General features: G+C 37.0%; 1 protein-coding gene across 3 annotated transcripts in view; it reads right to left on the reverse strand.

Moving 5' to 3' along the window:
• The window catches only part of MPP7 (membrane protein, palmitoylated 7 (MAGUK p55 subfamily member 7)), a 273,826-nt gene that overhangs the window by 49,981 nt on the left and 202,018 nt on the right, over positions 1-21,827 (reverse strand). For 2 of the 3 annotated variants that reach the window (XM_005876556.2, XM_014547994.1), the window contains exons 11-13: positions 19,745-19,765; positions 19,629-19,640; positions 18,602-18,643 (exon numbers count right to left, since the gene is read on the reverse strand). The exons of the other annotated variant lie outside the window; for it this stretch is intronic. In XM_005876556.2, coding sequence (XP_005876618.1) covers positions 18,602-18,643; positions 19,629-19,640; positions 19,745-19,765 — 75 coding nt within the window. The remainder of the gene's footprint in view (positions 1-18,601; positions 18,644-19,628; positions 19,641-19,744; positions 19,766-21,827) is intronic. 3 annotated transcript variants of the gene reach the window in all.

Here is a 21,827-nt window from a genome sequence, read left to right on the forward strand (position 1 = left end):
AAATATATATATATATATATATATATATATATATATATAAAATATTTATGATGAAATACATATCTGAAATATATAAAGTAAATGGGTTGACAATCTTTATATATAGGCAGCTCTTGACTTATAGGAATTCGACCTTAAAAGGTACAATTATCTATAATTCATATTTATAGCATACTATTAATTTACCTTCATGTTGTTTTTTTAAAATTTTATGCAACCACCACACAATTTATATTGTTCACTCAGTAAGCTTTTATCCTTCCTTCAAATAATAATAGCCAAACATCTTTTATTGATAAATACACTGACCTCTAAGAAATGTGGTATGTTACACTTTAGTAAGAATCATACCATAGTGTACGTTCGTATCAGTGATAGCTTATTAAATATGGTTTTAAGATATAATTATTATACAAATAGATATTCAATTCTTAGAGTATTATAATGTTACTTCTTTTAAAAGAGTCCACTTAGATAATTTTGAAATGGAATGTATTTGTCAAAAAATGTAACTGGTCATCAATCAGGTTAAGAACTACTTATATATGCTGTTTTGTGCTTAATTTTTATGCATTTCAAAAAAAGTGAAAATAATCAATGTATTCACTGGGCTATTGCCTAATTTAGATGGTTGTCATAGGTCTACAAGTAGTTCCTGGGTGGTCCCATTTTTTGTTCAAGTGTATTCTGTGTGCAAGGTAGATCACTTCTGTTTTTCCTCTCCTGTGGATTTAGGAGATACAGGGTATGAAGGTGGATGAGGGGTAAAGGTAAAGTTCTAAAATAAGCCAGGGTCTTAGAAATTATTCTAAATAATCCTTAAAAAAGCCCTCATCAGGCTAAACTTCTAGAAATCCCCTTGACCATTTTCCAGAGCTTTCCTAGAACTGGATAAAGGTGACATGTGCCAAAGCTGGATACAGATGCATCCTGTGTATGTGGAAGTTCTTTAAAACCAGTGGCACTACAACGTATCTATGAAAGTCGTGGTATCTGCTGGGATCTGATGTGTACTAGAATACTATGGTCAGTTGTATGACATACAGTGACGAATATGTTACAAATCCATTCCATTTTGTTCATGTGTATTGTTTAAATTACTTCTTTTAGTGAGAGAAACATTTGATGTAGAAGACATATCAAATCTCCAAAGGGAATTTTTTTCCCTCAATGCAATAATTACTACAGATCTACTTAAAGAAGAGTAGGAGATGTATGTATCATTTTGGCTGAGCTACAGTGCTCAGACATCTGGTCAACCATTACTCTACATGATTCTGTGAAGGTGTTTGTTTATTGAATGAGATTAACATTTAGATCAGCAGACAGTGAATAAAGCAGGTTACCCTCCATAATGTAGGTGGGCCTCATCCAATCAGCTGAAAAAAGTTTAACCTCCCCTGAGCAAGAAGGAATTCTGCCAGCCGATGGCTTTGTCCAGGTCCCCAGCTTCCAGATAGCCTATGCTGCATATTTTGATTTACTCCACAATCATGTGAGCCAATTTTTAAATATCTCTCTCCATATACATATATATATATATATATATCATATCTATAACAAATATAGACTATATCTATACCTATATGAGATATATACTATATATAGTATATCTATATCACACATACACACATTCTATTTCCTGAGTAATACAAAAGATCAGGAGATAATGTTAAAATTTTACAATAAACTGACATTTCCTCATTAGTATAGAAACCAACTGTAACATTTTAGTATCATTAGAATAGAGAAAAATCAATAAAACCAAATTTTTGTTGTCAAAAGGATAAACAAATTTGACAAGCCTTTTCCCTCACAGACCAATTTAAAAAAAGAGAAGACCCAAATTACTAAAACTAGGAATAAAAGAAAAGATACTGCTACCAAACGAAATAAAACGATTACAAGGAAATACTATGGACAACTGCATGCCAACAAATTAGATAATCTACATGAAATGGACACATTACTAGAGATTTACTATTGGAACCGAAAAAAGAAATACAAAGTCTGAATAGACCAGTAACAAGAAAAGCGATTGAATTGGTAATCAAAAACATTCCCACAAAGAAAAGACCAGGACCAGATGGCTTCACGAGTGAATTCTATCAAACATTTAATAATTAGCACAATTACTTTACAAATGCTTAAAATAAAAAAATAGGAACACTTCCCAACTCAGTGCATGAGGCCAGTATTATCTGGATACCAAAATCAGACAAAGGTATCACAAGAAGAAAATCTATAGTCCAATATCCCAAATCCTCAAAATATTAGCAAACCAAATTCAGCAACATACACAAAGGATTAGATACTATGAGCAAGTGGAATTTATCCTAAGAATGCAAGGTTGGGTCAACATATAAAAATAAATCAGTGTTATATACCACATTAGCAGAATGAAGAAAAGAATCCATATGATAATTTCAATTGAGGCAGAAGAAGGCTCTTCTAGATAGAAGATGAAATAATTTTCAAATAGATAGTTCTACTATTTCCTTTCCAAACTAGAGGCCTTTTCTTTCTTTCCCTTGCCTAATTGCTCTGGCTAGCACCTACATTAAATTAAGTACCACATTAAATTAAGTGGCGTATAACTCTATTTTCTGATCTCAAAAGGAAAGCAGTCAGTCTTTCACCAGTAAGTATGCTGTCAGCTATAGGGCTTTAGTAGGTGGCCTTTATTAGGTTGAAGAAATTCCCTTCTATTCTCAGCTTGTTTGTGTCACAAAGGATTTTTTTCTGTCAAGTGCTTTTCAACCCACTTGACAAAACCAATACTGTTCATCAAGGTTGCTGATAACTTCCTCCTTGCTAAATCAAAGATCAGTTCTCTTTGCTCATCTTATTTGACCTCCAGCAGCATTTGTCAGAGTTGATCACTCCTTCCACCTTGAAACTTTACTCCTAAAAATCATACTCCTAGTTTTCCTTCTACTTCACTGTATTTTTTGCCTATAGCTACACTAATACCCTGGTGATCTCATCCAGCTTCGAGGAGTTAAATATGATCTGACTTTAGCAATTTCCAAATCAATAGCCTGAATTCAAAGCCGCCTACCCAACTGCCTGTTTGACATCTCTGTTTGGATATTTTAAACTCAATATATTCCAAATGGAATACTTGATCTCCCTCCCAACACTTTCCTCCGCAGTCTTTCCCTTCTCAGTAAATAACTCCATCCCTGAATTACTAAGTCCAAAAACCATACACTCATCCTTGATCCTCCAATTTGTCAGAAAATCCTGTCAATTCCACCTTCAAAACATATCTAGAATCACACTTCTTCTCACTGCCTCCCCTGATAATATCTTGGTTCAAACCACAATCATTTCTTGCCTGGATTACCACATGGATCCCTGCTTCTGCCCTTGCTCCTTACCGTCCATTCTCAACTGATCAGCCAGAGTGATCCTTAAATATATGTCTCCTCGTGTCATATCTCTGTTCAGAATCCTCCCATGATTCCCCATCTCACACAGAGGAAGGGCCAAAGAATCCCCCATCTGCCTCCCTCACCCTCCACAACCATTCTGCTACTTTGCCAGCCTATCAATTCCTCCCTTGTTCACTCTGCCCTGGCCACAATGGACCTCAGACACATCGGGGCCCTGTCTCAGGGCCTTTGCACCCCTTGGCACACTCATTCTCCACAGGACTCCCTTCAGGTTTTTGCACAAACATGATCTTCTGAGGGAGTCTTCCTTAACCCCCCATTGAAATTTGAAACCCCATTTCTGCATCTCCCCATCACTCCATTTCTGCTCTACTTTTCTTCATAGAACTTATTACCGCATAAACGTATTAAATAATTTATTTAGTTGTCTGTCTCCATCCCTACCCCTAATATGGAAGCTCTATGCAAGGGGTTTGTTTTGATCTCTCTTGAAGTCCAATGGCCTAGAACAGCCAAGAACATACAAGGCGATCAATAAATATTAGGAAAAAAATCTAGGAATAGCATTGTAAGAAACTTATATTCTGTATATGCCAGAAAAAACTGTGAACCAGAGCAAAAATGGTTTTCTCTTAAGGGAGGGTATAGGACTAGAGAGAAGATGAAGAGACACCTGTTTGGGTTTTAAGAATTGCAATTAATATGATTTGAATTTTTAAACAATGTATTAAAAAGTCACATGAAACTGCTACATTCTATTATTTTTTGACATAGAAAACAGCAATTTCATAAGCTTCAAACTAATGCATATATTATTTTGATAGAAATATAAATTTAAAAAATATTTTCAAAAAATTTGGAGTGGAGAATCCAAAAGAAAACTTAGGAGATAAGAAGGAAAGAAGTCAGAGTTTTGGCTATAAACATGAAAATATCTCTATGCTGTGAAACTTGCATAGAAAAAGCTAAAATCAACCAAAAGACCAGAAGAAACTGCATGCAACAGAGAGAGTTCATACTCATGACATAGAAAGAGCTCATCAAATTAACAGGAGACTGATAAAGGACCTGATAGAAAACATAGGCAAAGAAATTATTATTCAAGGAAAATAAACACTAATAAAAATTCACAATATTGCCCTAAGTCTGAGTATATTTTAAGATGTTTACTAAATAATACTTTTACCATAAAAGTTCTGCCATTTATATTAGCATGTTGTTTATGAGACCTCTTAAAAACGCATAAAATCTGTAAATTTTTTAAGAATTGGCTTTTGGGGAAAAACAATGCCACAAACCAGTGAATCTGTTTAAAGTATTAATAACAAAGTAATAATGTAATATAATGGTACAAAAATAACAGTAATCTTCCTCTTTCCCAGGAGAATATGTTCCAAAACTCCAAGGAGATGCTTGAACTCTCAGATAATACCAAACCATAAGTATTACTATGTTTTTTTCTTACACATCCATACCTATGATGCAGTTCAACTTATATATTAGGCACAGTATGGATAATATCAGAGGGATGGTAGCATGCAAAGTCCCCTTGATCTCTCCTCTAGAAGTTACAACAATTTGAACAACTATAATTCAACAAATTATTCCCTGTACACTTCTGAGAGATCTGTGCATTGAAACATCTAAATGTGCACACTGGGATAATCCCAGGGATGGGTAGAGATACAGAAGTGAAGCCACTGAGGTCTGCCAGTTGCCATTACTGCAAGAACAAAACCACAAAGGCACCAGCCCAGCCCATCCCCTCTCATCCCGCCCCCTCTCATCACAGCTGCACTGCTGGCAGCCTCTGGTTGCAGTTTACATTGCTGGGACTTCACAGATTTGGAACCCCAATGCCCACCACATTCCCTGCCAGGTTGGTGCCCTGAGACCAAGTGAAGTATGGTAGCAACCATCTCAGGTGGAAACTGTAGTTTAACTCTAGCCCTGCTATTTGGCTTAACAATAGAAAAGTTATTTTGATTTTCTGAATTGTATATATCATCCCATTTGATTGAATGACTATCCCATTGATTGTTATCTTACTGGTTTTAGAGAGCACATTCTTCTGTACCTGGGAAACAGGACAGCACAATTATCCTAAATTGTTTTAGTGGCCACAGATAATGCGTTCCAGTTGACTCAGTGGTCCCAAGACCAGGACAGTGCAATTACTCTAAATTGCCTCAATGGCTCTAGATAATGACTTCCTGTCAACTCAGTGGTCTCAAGACCCGAGGGCTCTAGATAATGTATTTCTGTCAATTCAGTGACCCCAAGACCCAAAACTATAATTAACATGCTTAATTCTGCTTCTGTAAACTGCTTTTTGCAAGCCAGGTTCCTCATTCCAAACCCTGGGATGTAATCAATACCTTGTGATTTTTGCCTATAGAACTTTGGAGCTGCGACCATCTTGCTACTATGAGATTTGGGGAATGGCCCCTCATAGTCCCAGATTGCAATAAATGTGACTCTTTAATTCGACTTCTTGAGGTGTCCTTCTGTGATTCGCGGGGTACATTACAACACAAGGAGGCCTGGTCACAGAGGGGATGCCTACCTTCACCTGCCCCCAGGGAACAGAGGACATCTTCATTGCCCACAGTGACCTTGCCAGAGAAGTGTAAGAGCAACTAAAACATTTGTGCTTCTGTGCCACCTACTGGAAAACAAAAGAAAGGCTTCTTAATCAACCTACTACAGAAGTTTAGACAGAGAAGGAATCCATCAAATAGCATGAATAACCAAAGTAATGAGGCAGCTCAGAAAGAAAATGAAAAATATCCAGAAATGGAAATATGTGATTCAAATGACAGAGAATTCAAGTTTGCAGTTCTGAAAAAAACTCAATGAAATATAAGAAAACACAGGCAGGCAGTTTAATGAAGCCAGAAATAAAATCAACTAACAAAACAAGTACTTTACTAGAAGGATTGAAACTTAAAAAAACACACCAAAAAACAAAACTCTACGAGAACTGACTCCATCAAAAAGAGAAATCCTATGTAAAAAAACCCTAATATGCAAATCGACTGATCAGTGGAGCAACTGGTCGCTATGATGTGCACTGACCACCAGCGGCCAGAGGCTCAATGCAGGAGCTGCCCCCTGGTGGTCAGTGCACTCCCACAGGGGTAATGCCACTTAGCCAGAAGCCGGGCTCATGGCTGGCAAGTGCAGTGGCAGTGGTAGGAGCCTCTCCTGCCTCCATGGCAGTGCTAAGGAACAGTGAGCCAAGCGGTAAAGAGCAGCGAGCAGGCAGGCAGTAAGGAGCAAGGGATCCTGGACTGCAAGAGGGATCCTGGACTTCAAGAGGGATGTCCGCCTGCGGCTTAGGCTCCCCGGGATCAGGCCTAAGCCAGCAGGTGGACATCCCCCAAGGGGTCTTGGACTGTGAGAGGGCACAGGCCTGGGCTGAGGGATCCCTCCTCACTGCATGCATTTCATGCACCAGGCCTCTAGTAAAAGAATAATAGGTATAGCTGAAGGAGATGGGAACAGAGAGTTGAATCAAACAAAGAGCTGTGGAGTACTTCTTCTCAGACCTATGAAAAAAGCTAAATCCTTGCACCTAAGAAGTAAACAGAACACCTAATTATGTCAATCCAAAAAGGCCTTCGCTAAGGCATATTAGAAATTAATGAGAAAGAAAAAATCCTTAAAGCAGCTAGGGAAAGGAAGACAGTAATCTATAAAGGAAATCCCATTAGATTATTATTGGACTTCTCAGCAGAAACCCTACAAGTTAGAAGAGAGTGGGATAAAATAATCAATTACTGAAAGAAATTACCAGCCAAAAATAATATATCCAGCAAAGTTATCCTTTATATATGAGGGAGAAATAGACTTTCTCAAGTATACAGAAGCTGAGAGAATTTACCACCAGAAGACCTCCATTACAGTAAATACTCAAGGGGGTTATTTTACCTGAAACAAAGAACAACAACATATAAAACTATAAGTAAGATTACTAACAGATAGACAGAAGCAGGATATTACAATCATTTTTCAGAATTAGGTACTATATACACTTAAGTATCACATAAAGCTTAAAGGAGGTAAAGCATTTAAAAAGAGAGATAAAGAAGACAATAGCTAGTTCAATTCAGAAATGAATAAGGATAATCTGTGACAACAAATACATAAAAGAGGTGGGGATAAAGGTCTGAATTGCAAAAGGGAATAGAAATAAGATGCATTCAGAAGAAAAAGGACTACTGTATGTATGAATCTTTTACATAATCCTTTGGTAACCACATGAATAAATCCCAAACTGAGAAACATCACTTAAAAAAAAAGAGGAAAAAATTATAGGACATATGAAATTAAAAGAACAGACAGAAACACAAGGGAAAAGAAACCAAGGAGACACAGAGCTATAAGAAAACAAAGATAAAGTGGCTATAGTGTACCCTCATACATCAATAATTACCGTAAATGAAAATGGACTGAACTCACCAATAAAATAGCACAGAGTAGCAGAATGGGTCAAAAAACAAAACTCAACCATATGCTGCCTTCAGGACACACATCTTAGCTGCAAAGACAAATATAGACTCGAAGTGAAAGGGTGGAAAATGATTGTCCAGCCCTGGCTGGTGGCTCAATTGGTTGGAGCATCATCTTGTATACCAAAAGGTTGTGGGTTCGATTCCCTGTCAGGGCACATACCTAGGTTTCAGGTTCAATACCCGGTTGGAGCATGTATGGGAGGCATACATGATTGATATTTCTCTCTCACATTGATATTTCCCTTGCTTTCTCCGTCTCTCTTTCCCTTCCCCCCTTCCTCACTCTAAACGTATCCCTGGCTGAGTATGAAAAGAAAAAAGAAAAAGAAAATGATTCTCCAAACAAATAGCATCCAGAGAAAAGCAGGTATAGCTATACTTATATCTGACAAAATAGATTTCAAGATAAAAAAGGCATGAAGAGACAAAATGAACATTATATAATGATCAAGAGGATATTATATCAATACATGATACTTCTCAATATATATGCACCCAGAGAGCACCAAAATACATAAAGAAACTACTAACAGAACTAAAGGGAGAGACTGACTAAAACAAAACCATAGTACACCACTGACAGCTATAGAGAGATCACCAAACAGAAAATCAATAAAGGAAGATGGGCCTTAAAAGACACATAAGACAATTGGACATAATTAACAATTACAGAGCCTCTCATCCCAGGACAGCAGATTAGTCATTCTTCTCTAGGGCACAGGGAACATTCCTAAAGGTAGACCATATGTTGGGATACAAAACTAGCTTCAACAAATTTAAAAAGATTGAAATTACAATAAGCATGTTTTATGACTACAATGTTTTAAAATTATAAATCAATTGCAAAAAATGAAAGGGATAAAACCCACAATACATGGATATTAAACAACATTCTACTAAAAAATAACTGGACCAAAGAAGAAATAAGAGAAGAGATCAAGAGCTAGATAGAGACAAATAAGAATGAAAATATGACATATTAAAACTTTTAGGATGTGGCACAAGCCGTAAAAAAAGGTAAATTTATATTATTACAGACCTATCTCAGGAAATAAGAAAAACTCCAAGTAAACAACCTAACATTACATATTAAAGAAATAGAAATAGGTTGGTTGGCGTGGCTCAGTGGTTAAGTGTCAACCTAGGAACCAGGAGGTCAGGGTTTGATTCCCAGTCAGGGCACATGCCAGGGTTGCAGGCTCCATCCCAGTAGGGGATGAGCAGGAGGCAGCCAATCCGTGATTCTCTCTCATCATTGATGTTTCTATCTCTCTCTCCCTCTTCCTTCCTCTCTCTGAAATCAATAAAAATATTAAAAACACACACACACAGAAATAGAACTAGAAAAAGAGGGACAAAAGCAAACCAAAGGCAGCAGAAGGAAGAAAATAATAAAAATCAGAGCAGAATTAAATGACATACAGAACAATAAGACAATTAAAAATTTAATACAGCCCCTGGCTGGTGTGGCTAAGTGGATAGAGTATTGATTGGCCCATGTACCAAAGGGTAGTGGGTTTGATTCCCAGTCAAGCGCATGTACCTGGGTTGCTGGTTCGATCCCTGGCCCTGGTTGAAACACGTGCAGGAGGCAACCATACCAATGTATTTCTCTCACATTGATGTTTCTCTCTCTTTTCCTCTCTCTCCTCACTCCCTTCTATTTTCTCTATAAATCAATGGGAAAAATATCCTTGGGTGAGGATAACAACAACAACAACAAAAAAGTTAATGCAACAAAGAGCTAGTTTTTTTTTAAAAGATTAATAAAATTGACAAACCTCCGCCTAGACTCATTAAGGAAAAAAGAGAAAAGATTCAAGTAAACAAAATCAGAAATGAAACAAGTTACCACAGACACCAGAGTAATACAAAGGGTCATACAAGAATACTGTGAAAAACTATATGGCACCAAATTCAATAACCTAGAAGGAAGGATATGTTCCTAGAAATATATAACCTTTCTAGATTGAATCACACAAGAACTGGAAAATCTATATAGACTGATCAACAGTGTGAAAACTGAAACAACCATCAAATTAAAAAGCTTCTGCACAACAAAAGAAACCACCATCACCATTAGGTGGCAGAGAGCAGAGGCTCGCCTACGCCCAGTGTCCTGGCTGTGGGTGCCTGGATGGTTGATGGCCTGACACGGCGCTTAAAAAAAAAGAAAGAAACCACCATCAAAATGCAAAAGGAACTCACAGTATGGGAGAACATACTTGCCAATGATACATCTGATAAGGGATTCATTTCCAAAATATAAAAAGAACTCATACAACTCAGCATGAGGAGGACAAATAATCCAATTTAAAAAATGGGAAAAAGACCTGAATAGACACTTCTCCAAAAAGGACATTCAAACATATGAAAAAATGCTCAGCATTGCTAATCGTCAGAGAGATACAAATTAAAACCACAATGAGGTATCACCTCACACCTGTCAGAATGGCTAGTATCAACAATTCAACAAATGATAAGTGCTGGTGAGAACGTGGAGAAAATGGAACCCTTAACACTTCTGTGGGAATGCACTGGTGCAGCCACTATGGAAAACAGTATGGAGGATCCTCAAAAAATTAAAAATGGAACTGCCATTTGACCCAATAATCCTACTTCTAGGAATATATCCTAAGAAACCAGAAACACCAATCAGAAAGAATATATGCACCCCTATATTCATAGCAGCATTATTTACAATAGCTAAGATCTGGAAATAGCCCAAGTGCCCATCAGTAGATGAGTGAGTAAAATGCTGTGGTACATTTACACCATGGAACACTACACAGTTGTAATAAAGAAGGATCTCTTACCCTTTGAGATAGCATGGAGGGACCTGGAGAGTATTATGCTAAACAAAATAAACCAGACAGAGAAAGACAAATATCATATGATCTTACTTATATGTAGAATATAAGGAACAAAATAAACTAATGGACAAACAGGACCATAGACATAGAAGCATGAAACAGACTGACAGATCTCAGAGTGAAGGCAGGAAGGAGGGCTGAAAGAGATTAATAAAAGAACTAATATGCATTTATGCATAGCCCATGGACAGAGACAATAGACAGGTGAAAGCATGGGGTGGAGTGGGAGATGGGTGGAAGGGGGTGGAAGGAGGTGAAAGGGGGACATCTGTAATACTCTCAACAATAAAATAAATTTTTAAAAAATCTCCCAAAAAGTAAAGTCCAGGACCAAATGGCTTACTAGTGAAATCTACCAAACAGTCAAAGTTTTATTTTAAAACAAAAAACTGAAGAGACAATATTTATTTTTTTAAATGCACACACTTTAACATTATTTTTTAAATTTAAATTCTTTATTGTTTAAAGTATTACATAAGTCTTTTCCCCCTAGGGACCTCTCCCTGGCTGCTCCCACTCCCCAGCACATGCCCTCACCCCCTACTGTTTGTGTCCATTGGTTATGCTCATATAGAAGAGACAATATTTACTAACATTTTATGAGGCCAACATAACTCTGATACCAAAACCTGGCAAGGATAACACAAAAGAATAAAACTACAGACCAATATCTCTAATGGATGTAGATACAAAAATCCTAAACAAAATATGAGCAAGTAGACTACAACAATACATTAATAAAATATGTCATGATCAAGTGTGGTTCATTCCAGGGGCACAAGGATGGTTCAACATATGCAAATCAATCAATATAATACACCACATTAACAAAACAAAGGATTAAAATAATATGATCTTATCAGTAGATGCAGAAAAAGCATTTGATAAGATAGAGCATCCATTTTAAAACACTCATAAATAGGTAGAGAAAAAAAGTGCCTCAAGTAATAAAGTCTATATATGACTAACCCTCAATGGTGAAAAACTGAAAGTTTTTTTGAAAACTCTAAGATCAGGAACAAGACAAGGATGTCCACTTTCACTTTTCTTATTCAACACAGTACTCGAAGTCCTAGACAGAGCAATTAGACAAGAGAAAGAAATAAAATTGGAAATCATGAAGTAAAATTGTCACTTTTTCCACGACATGGTTCTTTTTTTTAAAAAAAATTAATTTTAGTGAGGGAGGAAGAAGGAAGAGAGTGACAAAGAGAAACATAGATGTGAGAGAGATACATTGATCAGTTGCTTCCTGTGTGTGCTGAGACTGGGAATCGCACTCCCAACCTAAGTATGTGCCCTGACTGGGAATCGAACCCACGACCTTCCAGTGCATGGTACGTCACATCAGCCAGGACTGACATGATTCTTTATACAGAAAACCCTAATGACTTGACCAAAAAACTTAGAAAAAAAATACGGTAAAGTTGCTGGATATAAAATAAATGTACAAAAATCCATTGCATTCCTATATAGTAACAATGAAATTTCAGAAAAGGAAATGAAAAAAAAATCCACAACAAACAAAAGCATTCCTTTTGTAATTGCAACCAAAAGAATAAAATACCTAGGAATAAACTTAAAGCATTAGCTGAAAACTACAAAACACTAAAAGAGATTGAAAAAGACACAAAGAAATGGAAAGATGTTCTGTGTTCATTGATTAGAAGAATCAACATAGTTAAAATGGGCATATTACCAAAGTAATATACATATTTAATGCAATCTCCATAAAAATTCCAATGCATTTTTAAAATAAATAGAAAAAAATCACCAGATTTGTATAGAACCACTAAAGACCCCGAATAGCAAAAGCAATCCTGAGAGAAAAGAAAAAGCTGCAAGTATCACACTCCCTATCTTCAAATTATACTAAGCGGCAATGATCAAAACAGCATGGTATTGGCAGAAAAACAGACCCACAGACCAATGAAACAGAATTGAGAGCCTACAAATAAAGCCAATAAATTTTTACAAAGAAGACAAAAACATACAATGGAGACTGTGGTCCTAGAGAAGATTTTATAAATTTGACCCCAGAGGCAAGGCAAGTGAAAAACAAAAATAAATGAATGGGACTATATCAAACTAAAAAGCTTATGCACTGCAAAAGAAACCACCAGTAAAACAAAAAGGCAACCAACCAAATGGGAGAAGATATTTACAAATAACAGTTCCAACAAGGGTTTAATATGCAAAATATATAAAGAACTCATACAATTCAACAACAACAAAACACAATCCAATTTAAAAATGTGCAGACACTTCTCTCAAGACAACCAAATGGCCAAAATACTTATGAAACAATGTTCAACTTCACTAGCTATTAGGGCAGTGATGGCGAACCTATGACACGCGTGTCAGAGGTGACACAGGAACTCATTTTTTTGGTTGATCTTTCTTTGTTAAATGGCATTTAAATATATAAAATAAATATCAAAAATATAAATCTTTGTTTTACTATGGTTGCAAATATCAAAAAATTTCTATATGTGACACGGCACCAGAGTTAAGTTAGGGTTTTTCAAAATGCTGACACGCCGAGCTCAAAAGGTTCGCCATCACTGTATTAGGGAATGCAAATCAAAACTACAATAAGATACCACCTCACGCCTGTTAGAATGGCTTTTATCAACAAGAAAAGTAAAAAGTGTTGGGGAAGTTGTGGAGAGAAAGGAACCCTCACTCACTGCGGGTGGGAACCATATGATTTCACTTATATGTGGGATATAAAACTGAAAACAACAAATGAACAAATAAAACAAACAAAAACTCATAGACACAGGCAACAGTATGGTGGTTAGCAGAGGGAAAGGGGAAGGGGAGCTAATGAAGGAGAGAGGGAGCAAGTATATGGTGATGGAACGAGATTTAATTTTGGGTGGTGGGTACACAATGCAATACACAGATGGTATATCATAGAATTGTACACTTGAAACCTATATAAATATATATAACCTATATAATCTTATTAACCCATGTCACCCCAACTTAATAAACATAAATTATGCACAGTAAGAGATTAACAATAACCAATAACATTTCTGTTCATGTTTTCTATCCACAGATTTAATGCCTTTTCCACCTTAACTAAGCACTTATCATGTACTATTGCCTGTAACTTTGGTAAAGTTTGATGTGTAACAGCAAAACTAGCACAAATTTCTTTTTCTTTCTTCGCAATCTCATGATAGATTTGTTCTTACCATAGATCTTAGCAACCTCAGCATACAGTATTTTTTTCATTATGAAGTTGAACATGTTCACCTGTCCTTAAATGAAGCACTTTATAGCTTCTCTTTGGCATATCCGAATTGCCAGCATCACTACCCTTGCACTTCAGGGTCATTACTAATTAAAGTAAGTTACTTGAAAACAAGCACTGCAATACAGCAACAGTGGGTCTGATAACTGAAATGGCTAAGTGACTAATGAGCAGGTAACATACACAGCGTGGAGACAGCAGACAAAGGGATGATTCACATCCCAGGTGGACAGAATAGGATGGTGCCAGTTTCACCACACTACTCAGAAAGGTAAGCAATTTAAGACTTATGAATTGTTTCCGGAATTTTTCATTTAATATTTTCAGACCGTGGTTGACAGCAGGTAACTGAAACTATAGAAAGGAAACCATGAATAAGATGGGGGGGGGGGACCTACTGTAATATAGTTTTTTTGTTGTTGTTTTTGTTTAAATATATTTTTATTGATTTCAGAGAGGTAGGGAGAGGGAGAGAGAGAAACACCAATGATGAGAGAGAATCATCAATCGGCTGCCTCCTGCATGTCCCCTACTGGGGATCGAGCCCACAACCCAGGCATGTGCCCTTGACTGAAATTGAACCCGGGACCCTTCAGTCCACAGGCCAATGCTCTATCCACTGAGGAAAACAAGCTAGGGCTAAAATATAGTTTTAATAATAATAATATATATTAAAATAACCAGAGAATACAATCAAACTTGTTTATTCTGCAAAAGAAATCATTTCAAATTGTTCGGGGGTCATTAGTTGAAGCGTTTCCTCAAAAGAAGAAACTTTTATCAGAAACACTATTAGTTTATGCATTCTATTATCACATATTCTTTAAAAAAATCTTTTCATTGTAGGCTTCTCTTCCTAGGCACCTTACTGTATTATATTCCCTGCCTTTGCAGCAGCTAAACCAACTTCTAGGCGCATAATGTGTCAGAACAAGCATTTAGACCAGAAAGAAGTGAGGCCATCATGCACATATATTAAACACATTGGCCATGTTTTCCCTTGGCCACAGTAAGGCAGGGCAAGGATTACTATTGTTTTTAAGACCAGGAGTTGAATGGAGTGGATAGCTATACAATATAATTAGGGCTTGCAATTTCAAAACCCTATGGATGCTAGATAGGTAGAAAAATCTTGTTGTATTCTGTCAACACTAATACTTCTTTCTTAGCTGTGTACTCTTGTCAATTAGACGGTGTATATCTATCCATTGGAATAACTATGGCATAAGACTTTATCTGATGAGTGTCACATAAAATGCCATAATTCACAGGGAGAGGTGATCATCTCAGCCTAAGGCAGCGAGGGACTCACTCCCATGAGAGATGACGTTACAACGACTCCATGGATTGGCTGGAATTATAGTGCAGCGGAGGATGAAGGCAGGAGCAGTAGATGGAGAGAGATGACTGTTGAGAGCACAAGGCATATTTAAGTTTAGGTGATATGTAGATGACAGGGCTGGGAAGATGACAGCGTGGCACTTCCATGCTACTGTTTCTGCCTTCATCCTCCGCTGCACTATAATTCCAGCCAATCCATGGAGACGTTTTAACGTCATCTCTCATGGGAGTGAGTCCCTCGTTGGCCGTAGGCTGAGATGATCACCTCTCCCTGTGAGTTATGCCATTTTATGTGACACTCATCAGATAAGCTTTATGCCATAGTTATTCCAATAGATAGACATACACCGTCTAATTGACAAGAGTACACAGCCCTTAAAGTGAGAAGACTGAGCACCCCTCTCTCTATTTTGAGAGGTAGTAGCTTGCAGTCATGGCTGTCCACTCACCTCTCCCAGGACCCAAGCCCTCAGGTGGTCTCCCGCACGGACTCTGGCTTGGCCATGAGACTGTTTTGGCCAAGGGACCTGATGTGATGTGCGCAGAGGCTTCAACAGCACTTCCATACCAGGGCTGCTATCTCTGTTGCACTCTGGAAGGCCACTAGAATGGCTAGCTTACTGGAGGGTAAACAATGACAGGAAACAGAAACAGGTTCACCCAGCTGCACCACTGCGCCTCCCTGCCCCCCAGACCAATAGACTCCAAACTACCAGACTGCAAAGATCCACCAAGCCAATAAACTGGAACAACCCAGCTCACCACAAAATTGGGAAAATAATAAATGCTTGCTGTGTTAAGCTATTACAGTTTCTGAAGATGTTAAGGGAGGTGTTAGTCAATATACAGAGTATCTGGCACACTGCATTGTTCTGCAATGAGTAAAGAATTAATGAAAGCTTAACTCTGATCATTGAATTCTGTCTTAGTAAACTATAGTCTTTCTAAGCTAAAAATCGCAATATTCTATATTTTTTGCATGGGTTTTTGTTTTGTAGAATGAACTAGAGGGAAGCATATATATATTTTAAAATATATTTTTATTGATTTCAGAGAGAAAGGGAGGAACATCAATGATGAGAGAGAATCACTGATCAGCTGCCTCCTGCATGCCCCACACTGGGGATCATGCATGCAACCCAGGCATCGAACCGTGACCTCCTGGTTCATAGGTCCATGCTCAACCACAGAACCATGCCAGCTGGGTGAGGGCAGCATATTTTAAAGGATAGAGTATTATAGTTACACAGATGTGGATCTGAAACTACAATGCACCATTTACTGTCTTTAGGTCCTTAGGTAAACCCTTCAAACTTTCTGTTTTCTTTCTATAAAGTGGATAAAATAGCACCAATCTCACAGTATTAGAGATAATATATATTAAATACAAAATATGTTATCTGGCACATTTCTACAATAACCAAGAGATATTATCATATGCAGCTGACCCGTGAACATGGGGGTTAGGGGCATCGACCCCTGCTCAGCCAAAAATCCATGTGTAACTTTTGACTCCCCCCAAACTCAGTTGTCCCTCAGTATTCATAATGGATTGGTTCCAGAAACCCTCCCACACATGGATAGCAAATGTTGTAGATGATTGAGTCCCTTATATAAAACTAGAGGCCTGGTGCATGAAATTCGTACACAGGTAGGGTCCCTAGGCTTGGCCAGTGATCAGGGACGATCGGGGTCTTCCAGCTGCTGGCCGGGGCCTTCCTTTGTTCCGCGTCTGGTGGTCAGCGCACGTCATAGCAAGTGATCGAACTCCGGTCTCCCGGTGGAACTCTTGAGGGGACACTTTGCATATTAGCCTTTTATATATATAGATGGCATAGAACAATGCATACACATCTGCCTACTCCAAACATTAAATGGAAAATACTGTTTTTGATCCATGGATGATTGAATCTGTGGATGGGAAGCCCGGGGATACAGGGCTGATTATATGTTTATTGAAAAATATCCATGTGTAAGTGGAACCCAGGTAGTTCAAATCCATGTTGTCCAAGTGTCAACTGTACATAAATATTAATTTGCAAATGAGCTTGAAGCAGTTCTCTCTAAATCTGTGTTTTTTAATATATTTTTATTGATTTCAGAAAGGAAGGGAGAGGGAGAGAGAGAAACATCAATGATGAGAAAGAATCATTGATAGGCTGCTTCCTGCATGCCCCCTACTAGGGGTTGAGCCCACAACCCAGGCATGTGCTCTTGATCACAATCGAAGCCAGGACCCTTCAGTCCACAGGTCAATGTTCTATCCACTGAGCAAAACCAGCTAGGGCTAAATCTGTGTTTTTACACTATTACCTCTTACAACTGAAAGCAGAGGACTGACAAGTGTGCCGATACATGGCAAGGGTGGGAAAGGTCTGAAGTGATATGTAAATGAAGACAATTCAGACACCTTTAACAATTTAAAAATCTTGGCTTTTGTTTATAATATTCCTTAGCATCTCTATTTTTTTAGGGGATTTAAAAAAATTTTATTTATCTTTATCCTGAAAGTATTATAGATGTTGCCTTTGCTTGTGGGTTATTTTCCCCATTGACTCCCTCCACCCCATACCTGCCCCTCCCAGACCTTCACCACCCTACTGTCTGTGTCCATGAGTAATGCATATCTGCATATAAGTTCCCAGTTAATCACTCCCCTACTACCTCCTTACCCGCTCCTTAACATCTCTAAACTGGACATTTTTCCTTCCAATACAGATTAGCAAGTTAATCATGAAGCTTAATATTTGGAGCTGCTCATTCAATGGTTATTGGGGGGTGGGAGTTGTTAAGGGAATAATAAATCATTAGAACACATAACTAAAAAGATATTTAAAAAAATATAAGTTGCTTAGAAACTTTGAATAATTCACAGCTAACGAGATTATTTAGCAAAGTCCAGATACTGTTAATGGAGTAAAATTACTTAGCACAAATATATACTTTTACATCCCCTCTCAAAAAAAAATATATGTAATGGTTTACAAAAATATGACATCTGGAAAGCTTCTTGAATATTAATCAAAGCACACTATGAATTCCTTTGTGTCCAACCCATTGAGCCTATTTAATATAAGGGTTCATGCTACCCCCCACTAATTGTCAGGCCATGCTAATGCAAATATGCTAATTTAGGATAAAATAATATAATAGTTTTGAAGAAAGCAACAGAAAGAAAGACATCCTCTTCCATGCCCAATTGCTCACCTAGATAGGCTCCACTGTTGTTACCAGCATAGTCAGCATCTTCTGGATGGAGTGTAAAAGCGTACAGAACAAAAGCCAAGAAATAAAGCAGAAGTTAGAAGCCCAGCCACGGATGCAAAAAAATAAATTACTTAAAACAATTATGTGAAGCACAGCAGAGAACAGCCCTCACAATGCCACTCTTAAACATAAAACATTTTGTTTTATATTTAAGTTGAAAGTAGCATTTCGAAACGTCATACAACTCTTTTTCAACCTTCAGAGGTTCCTTGTTGCAGTTCCAAGAAAATTATAAAAGACTTGCCTGAGATGTTTATAACTTTCACAGTTAAGGGAATGACAACACTTGATCCCCCAAGTAAATTTATTTTTGCAAATCAGGCTCTTTGCTAATATGTAAAACACAGCACTTATTTGGCTCATGGGATTAGACAGCAAGATTAAGATTAAGGTACAGCCTTTCTTTGATAAGAAGAGATTCTGTGCTGGAAAGAAATAAAGGCATAATATTTCTATATTTATTTTGGTTTAAAAATGAACAGATGAAAACATTTAAAAATAAACAATGTGCTATTATTTCTAGGAATTAAATACTGGGTTATTTATGTCTTAAAAACTTCTAATCTTCACAACAGTATTCTTCTAGAACTAACAGTACAGCTTGTGCAGAAATCAAGTAGTTGAAAAGATTCTCCCCACATCCTTACGTTAAAATAAGTCTTTCAATATATTTAAATAACATTGTTTTCTTCATTCACCTTTATTTGAGACCTTGGACAGAGAAGAAAACAATGTTCTGTATGTGAAATAACTTTCTGTATTTCTGCTATATGAAGCAAAAAAAAAGTACATTCCTTTCTAAAACAAAGTCAAAGCATGACTTTTGATACTGTAATGTTAAGCTGGAAGTTTGAATGTACAATAATCTTCTATAAACTGCTTATCTTACTATATTTAATTTAACCCCAACACATACGTGTACTAAATAAAATTACTAGACTATGCAGGGAAGCTTTTATACATGTACCTTTAATTTCCTCTGAGAAGCACAAAGGAAAATGAGAAAGAAAATGATTAAATATGCAGAAAATACAATTAAAGTAGAAAGACACTACAACCAAGGGGAAAAAAAAATCCACCTACCACACTCAACTGTTTCCTCATCTTAGAAGGGCCAAAGGAAAAAAACAATTGTTCTGTAAATATTTTAAATTATTTGTCAACAAATAAATAGAATTATGAGAAACCACATTTTAGACTGCACTATAGTCTTGGTCTAAAAAGAATGTACATACTTAAGCAGTGAAAACATAAAGCCTGTATATGGCTTATTAATACACCTCCAGGGGAAAAAGTCAAGAAAAAAAGTTAGCATTTTTGCAAACTAATACCCTCAATAAGGGGATCATATTTATTTTTCATAGAAGAGTTCTGTCTGTAAACTAATCTGTCTGTTCAACACTGAAGATATTTCATGATAAAAATAGCAAAAAAAAAAACACACAAAAACACACAAACCCAAACATTTTAGATATAACCAATTTTCCCCTAAAGTGTTTAAATATCTTATAAACTGAATAATAGTCTAACAATTATCAACTTATTACACATGTAAAATGAGTCAGGCAGAACCTTTTATATTCATTCTGTCCATATACTTTGATGAAAGGTATTTTTAAAAGTAATCCTGAACAATTCTTAAATTACTAATAGGACAGTAAGTAATTTAAGAGTCAAGTTTGACTTAGGAGACTCACCTTGAGGTAAAGGTAGAAAAAGAGTTGGCAACTTAACAGAAGCAAAATCTAACCTCAAATCAAGGTGGAACATATTTTGCTACATGACCTTACAGAGTGAATGGGATTGATCATAACAGTTCTCTGCTCCCTTCTGTCTCCAAACTATAGATTGGCAGTCAAAGAAAACACTGAGGAGAAAGTGTGTACCATGTTATTTTTACTTTCAAATACCTATGCGTCCTCAAACTGTACTGGTTCTATTTGAACAGTATTAGCAAAGTGACAAGCAAACCATTATTATTCAGGTTCATATTATCAGGTGCCCACATTGTGAGCTCACTCATACTCATTTCTTAGTAGCTCTGAAAAGCAATGTGTATCTAAGCAAATTATTAGAAAACAAGCAATAAACAATGTGGTATGGGTTAGCCAAGCCAAGCAAGTAGGCATGATGAAAATAATCCAAGCAGTGCTTAAAATTGATCAATCTCAACCCCAGACACTCTGCCGTAAAGTAGACTGTTAAATAGTATATTTTCTGACAGGAACAATAGGATAGATTGATTAAAAAACCAGTGCCATGTACAGCAGATAAAAGTCATGTCATAGACACACTCACACACACACACACACACACACACACACACACACACACCAAAAATTAAAACACCAAAATTAACTCACAATAAAAATAAACATCTCTAATTTACATTACATATAGTATATGTGTATTTCATATCCTAAGAAAAGGTCACGAATATACCGCACAAATCCTCAAAAAGAGTATTTCCTCCATGTATTACTTAAGTAGGAAGACAATGGTATTTAGCTTAATAAAACACACATACATATCTCCAATACAAAGTATCTTTGGACATTACCAGTTATCCCGTAGGAAAAGCAAATGAACATTTCCTTACACTTACCGATTTGAACAAAGAGGAAAACTACACAAAAGGTTGATCTTGGAAGCGAGTTGGGATGCGGGCATGATTCTTACTATGTTAAAGCACTTTTCTGTATACATTAAATGCATAAACTTATTTAATTCTCCAACAACTCTATGAGGCAAATACTATTTTCCCCATTTTACAGAATCAGAGATATAGAGAAACGAAGGTGTTAGAAGTGGCAAAACTGGGATTTGGACACATGCAGTCTGGCTCCAGACTTGAGTTTTCAATCACTATGCAATACTATCACATCAAAATTGCCTTTTAATTTCTTCAACTTCAAGCTGGAAAATAAAGATGGGGGAGTGCCGGAAGCCGGTCCATCCTTGCTGCTTGACACAGTCGCTGCAGGGAAGAAACATCTGCACAGCATATGTTTCAAGGGACCTGGCGTATATGGCATACTGTTCTTAATATGTTTGCTCACCTTCTTGGCACTATGTGTTTTAACCAAGGTCACCTCTCTGAGAAAGGTTGTTTCCCAAGGTAGGGATTTTTCCCTGAAGTTAGGGAGGGAATAAAACCCCTTAACTA

This window comes from Myotis brandtii, unplaced genomic scaffold (assembly GCF_000412655.1).
Source record: "Myotis brandtii unplaced genomic scaffold, ASM41265v1 scaffold49, whole genome shotgun sequence".
In the NCBI taxonomy this organism is placed as follows: Eukaryota; Metazoa; Chordata; class Mammalia; order Chiroptera; family Vespertilionidae; genus Myotis; species Myotis brandtii.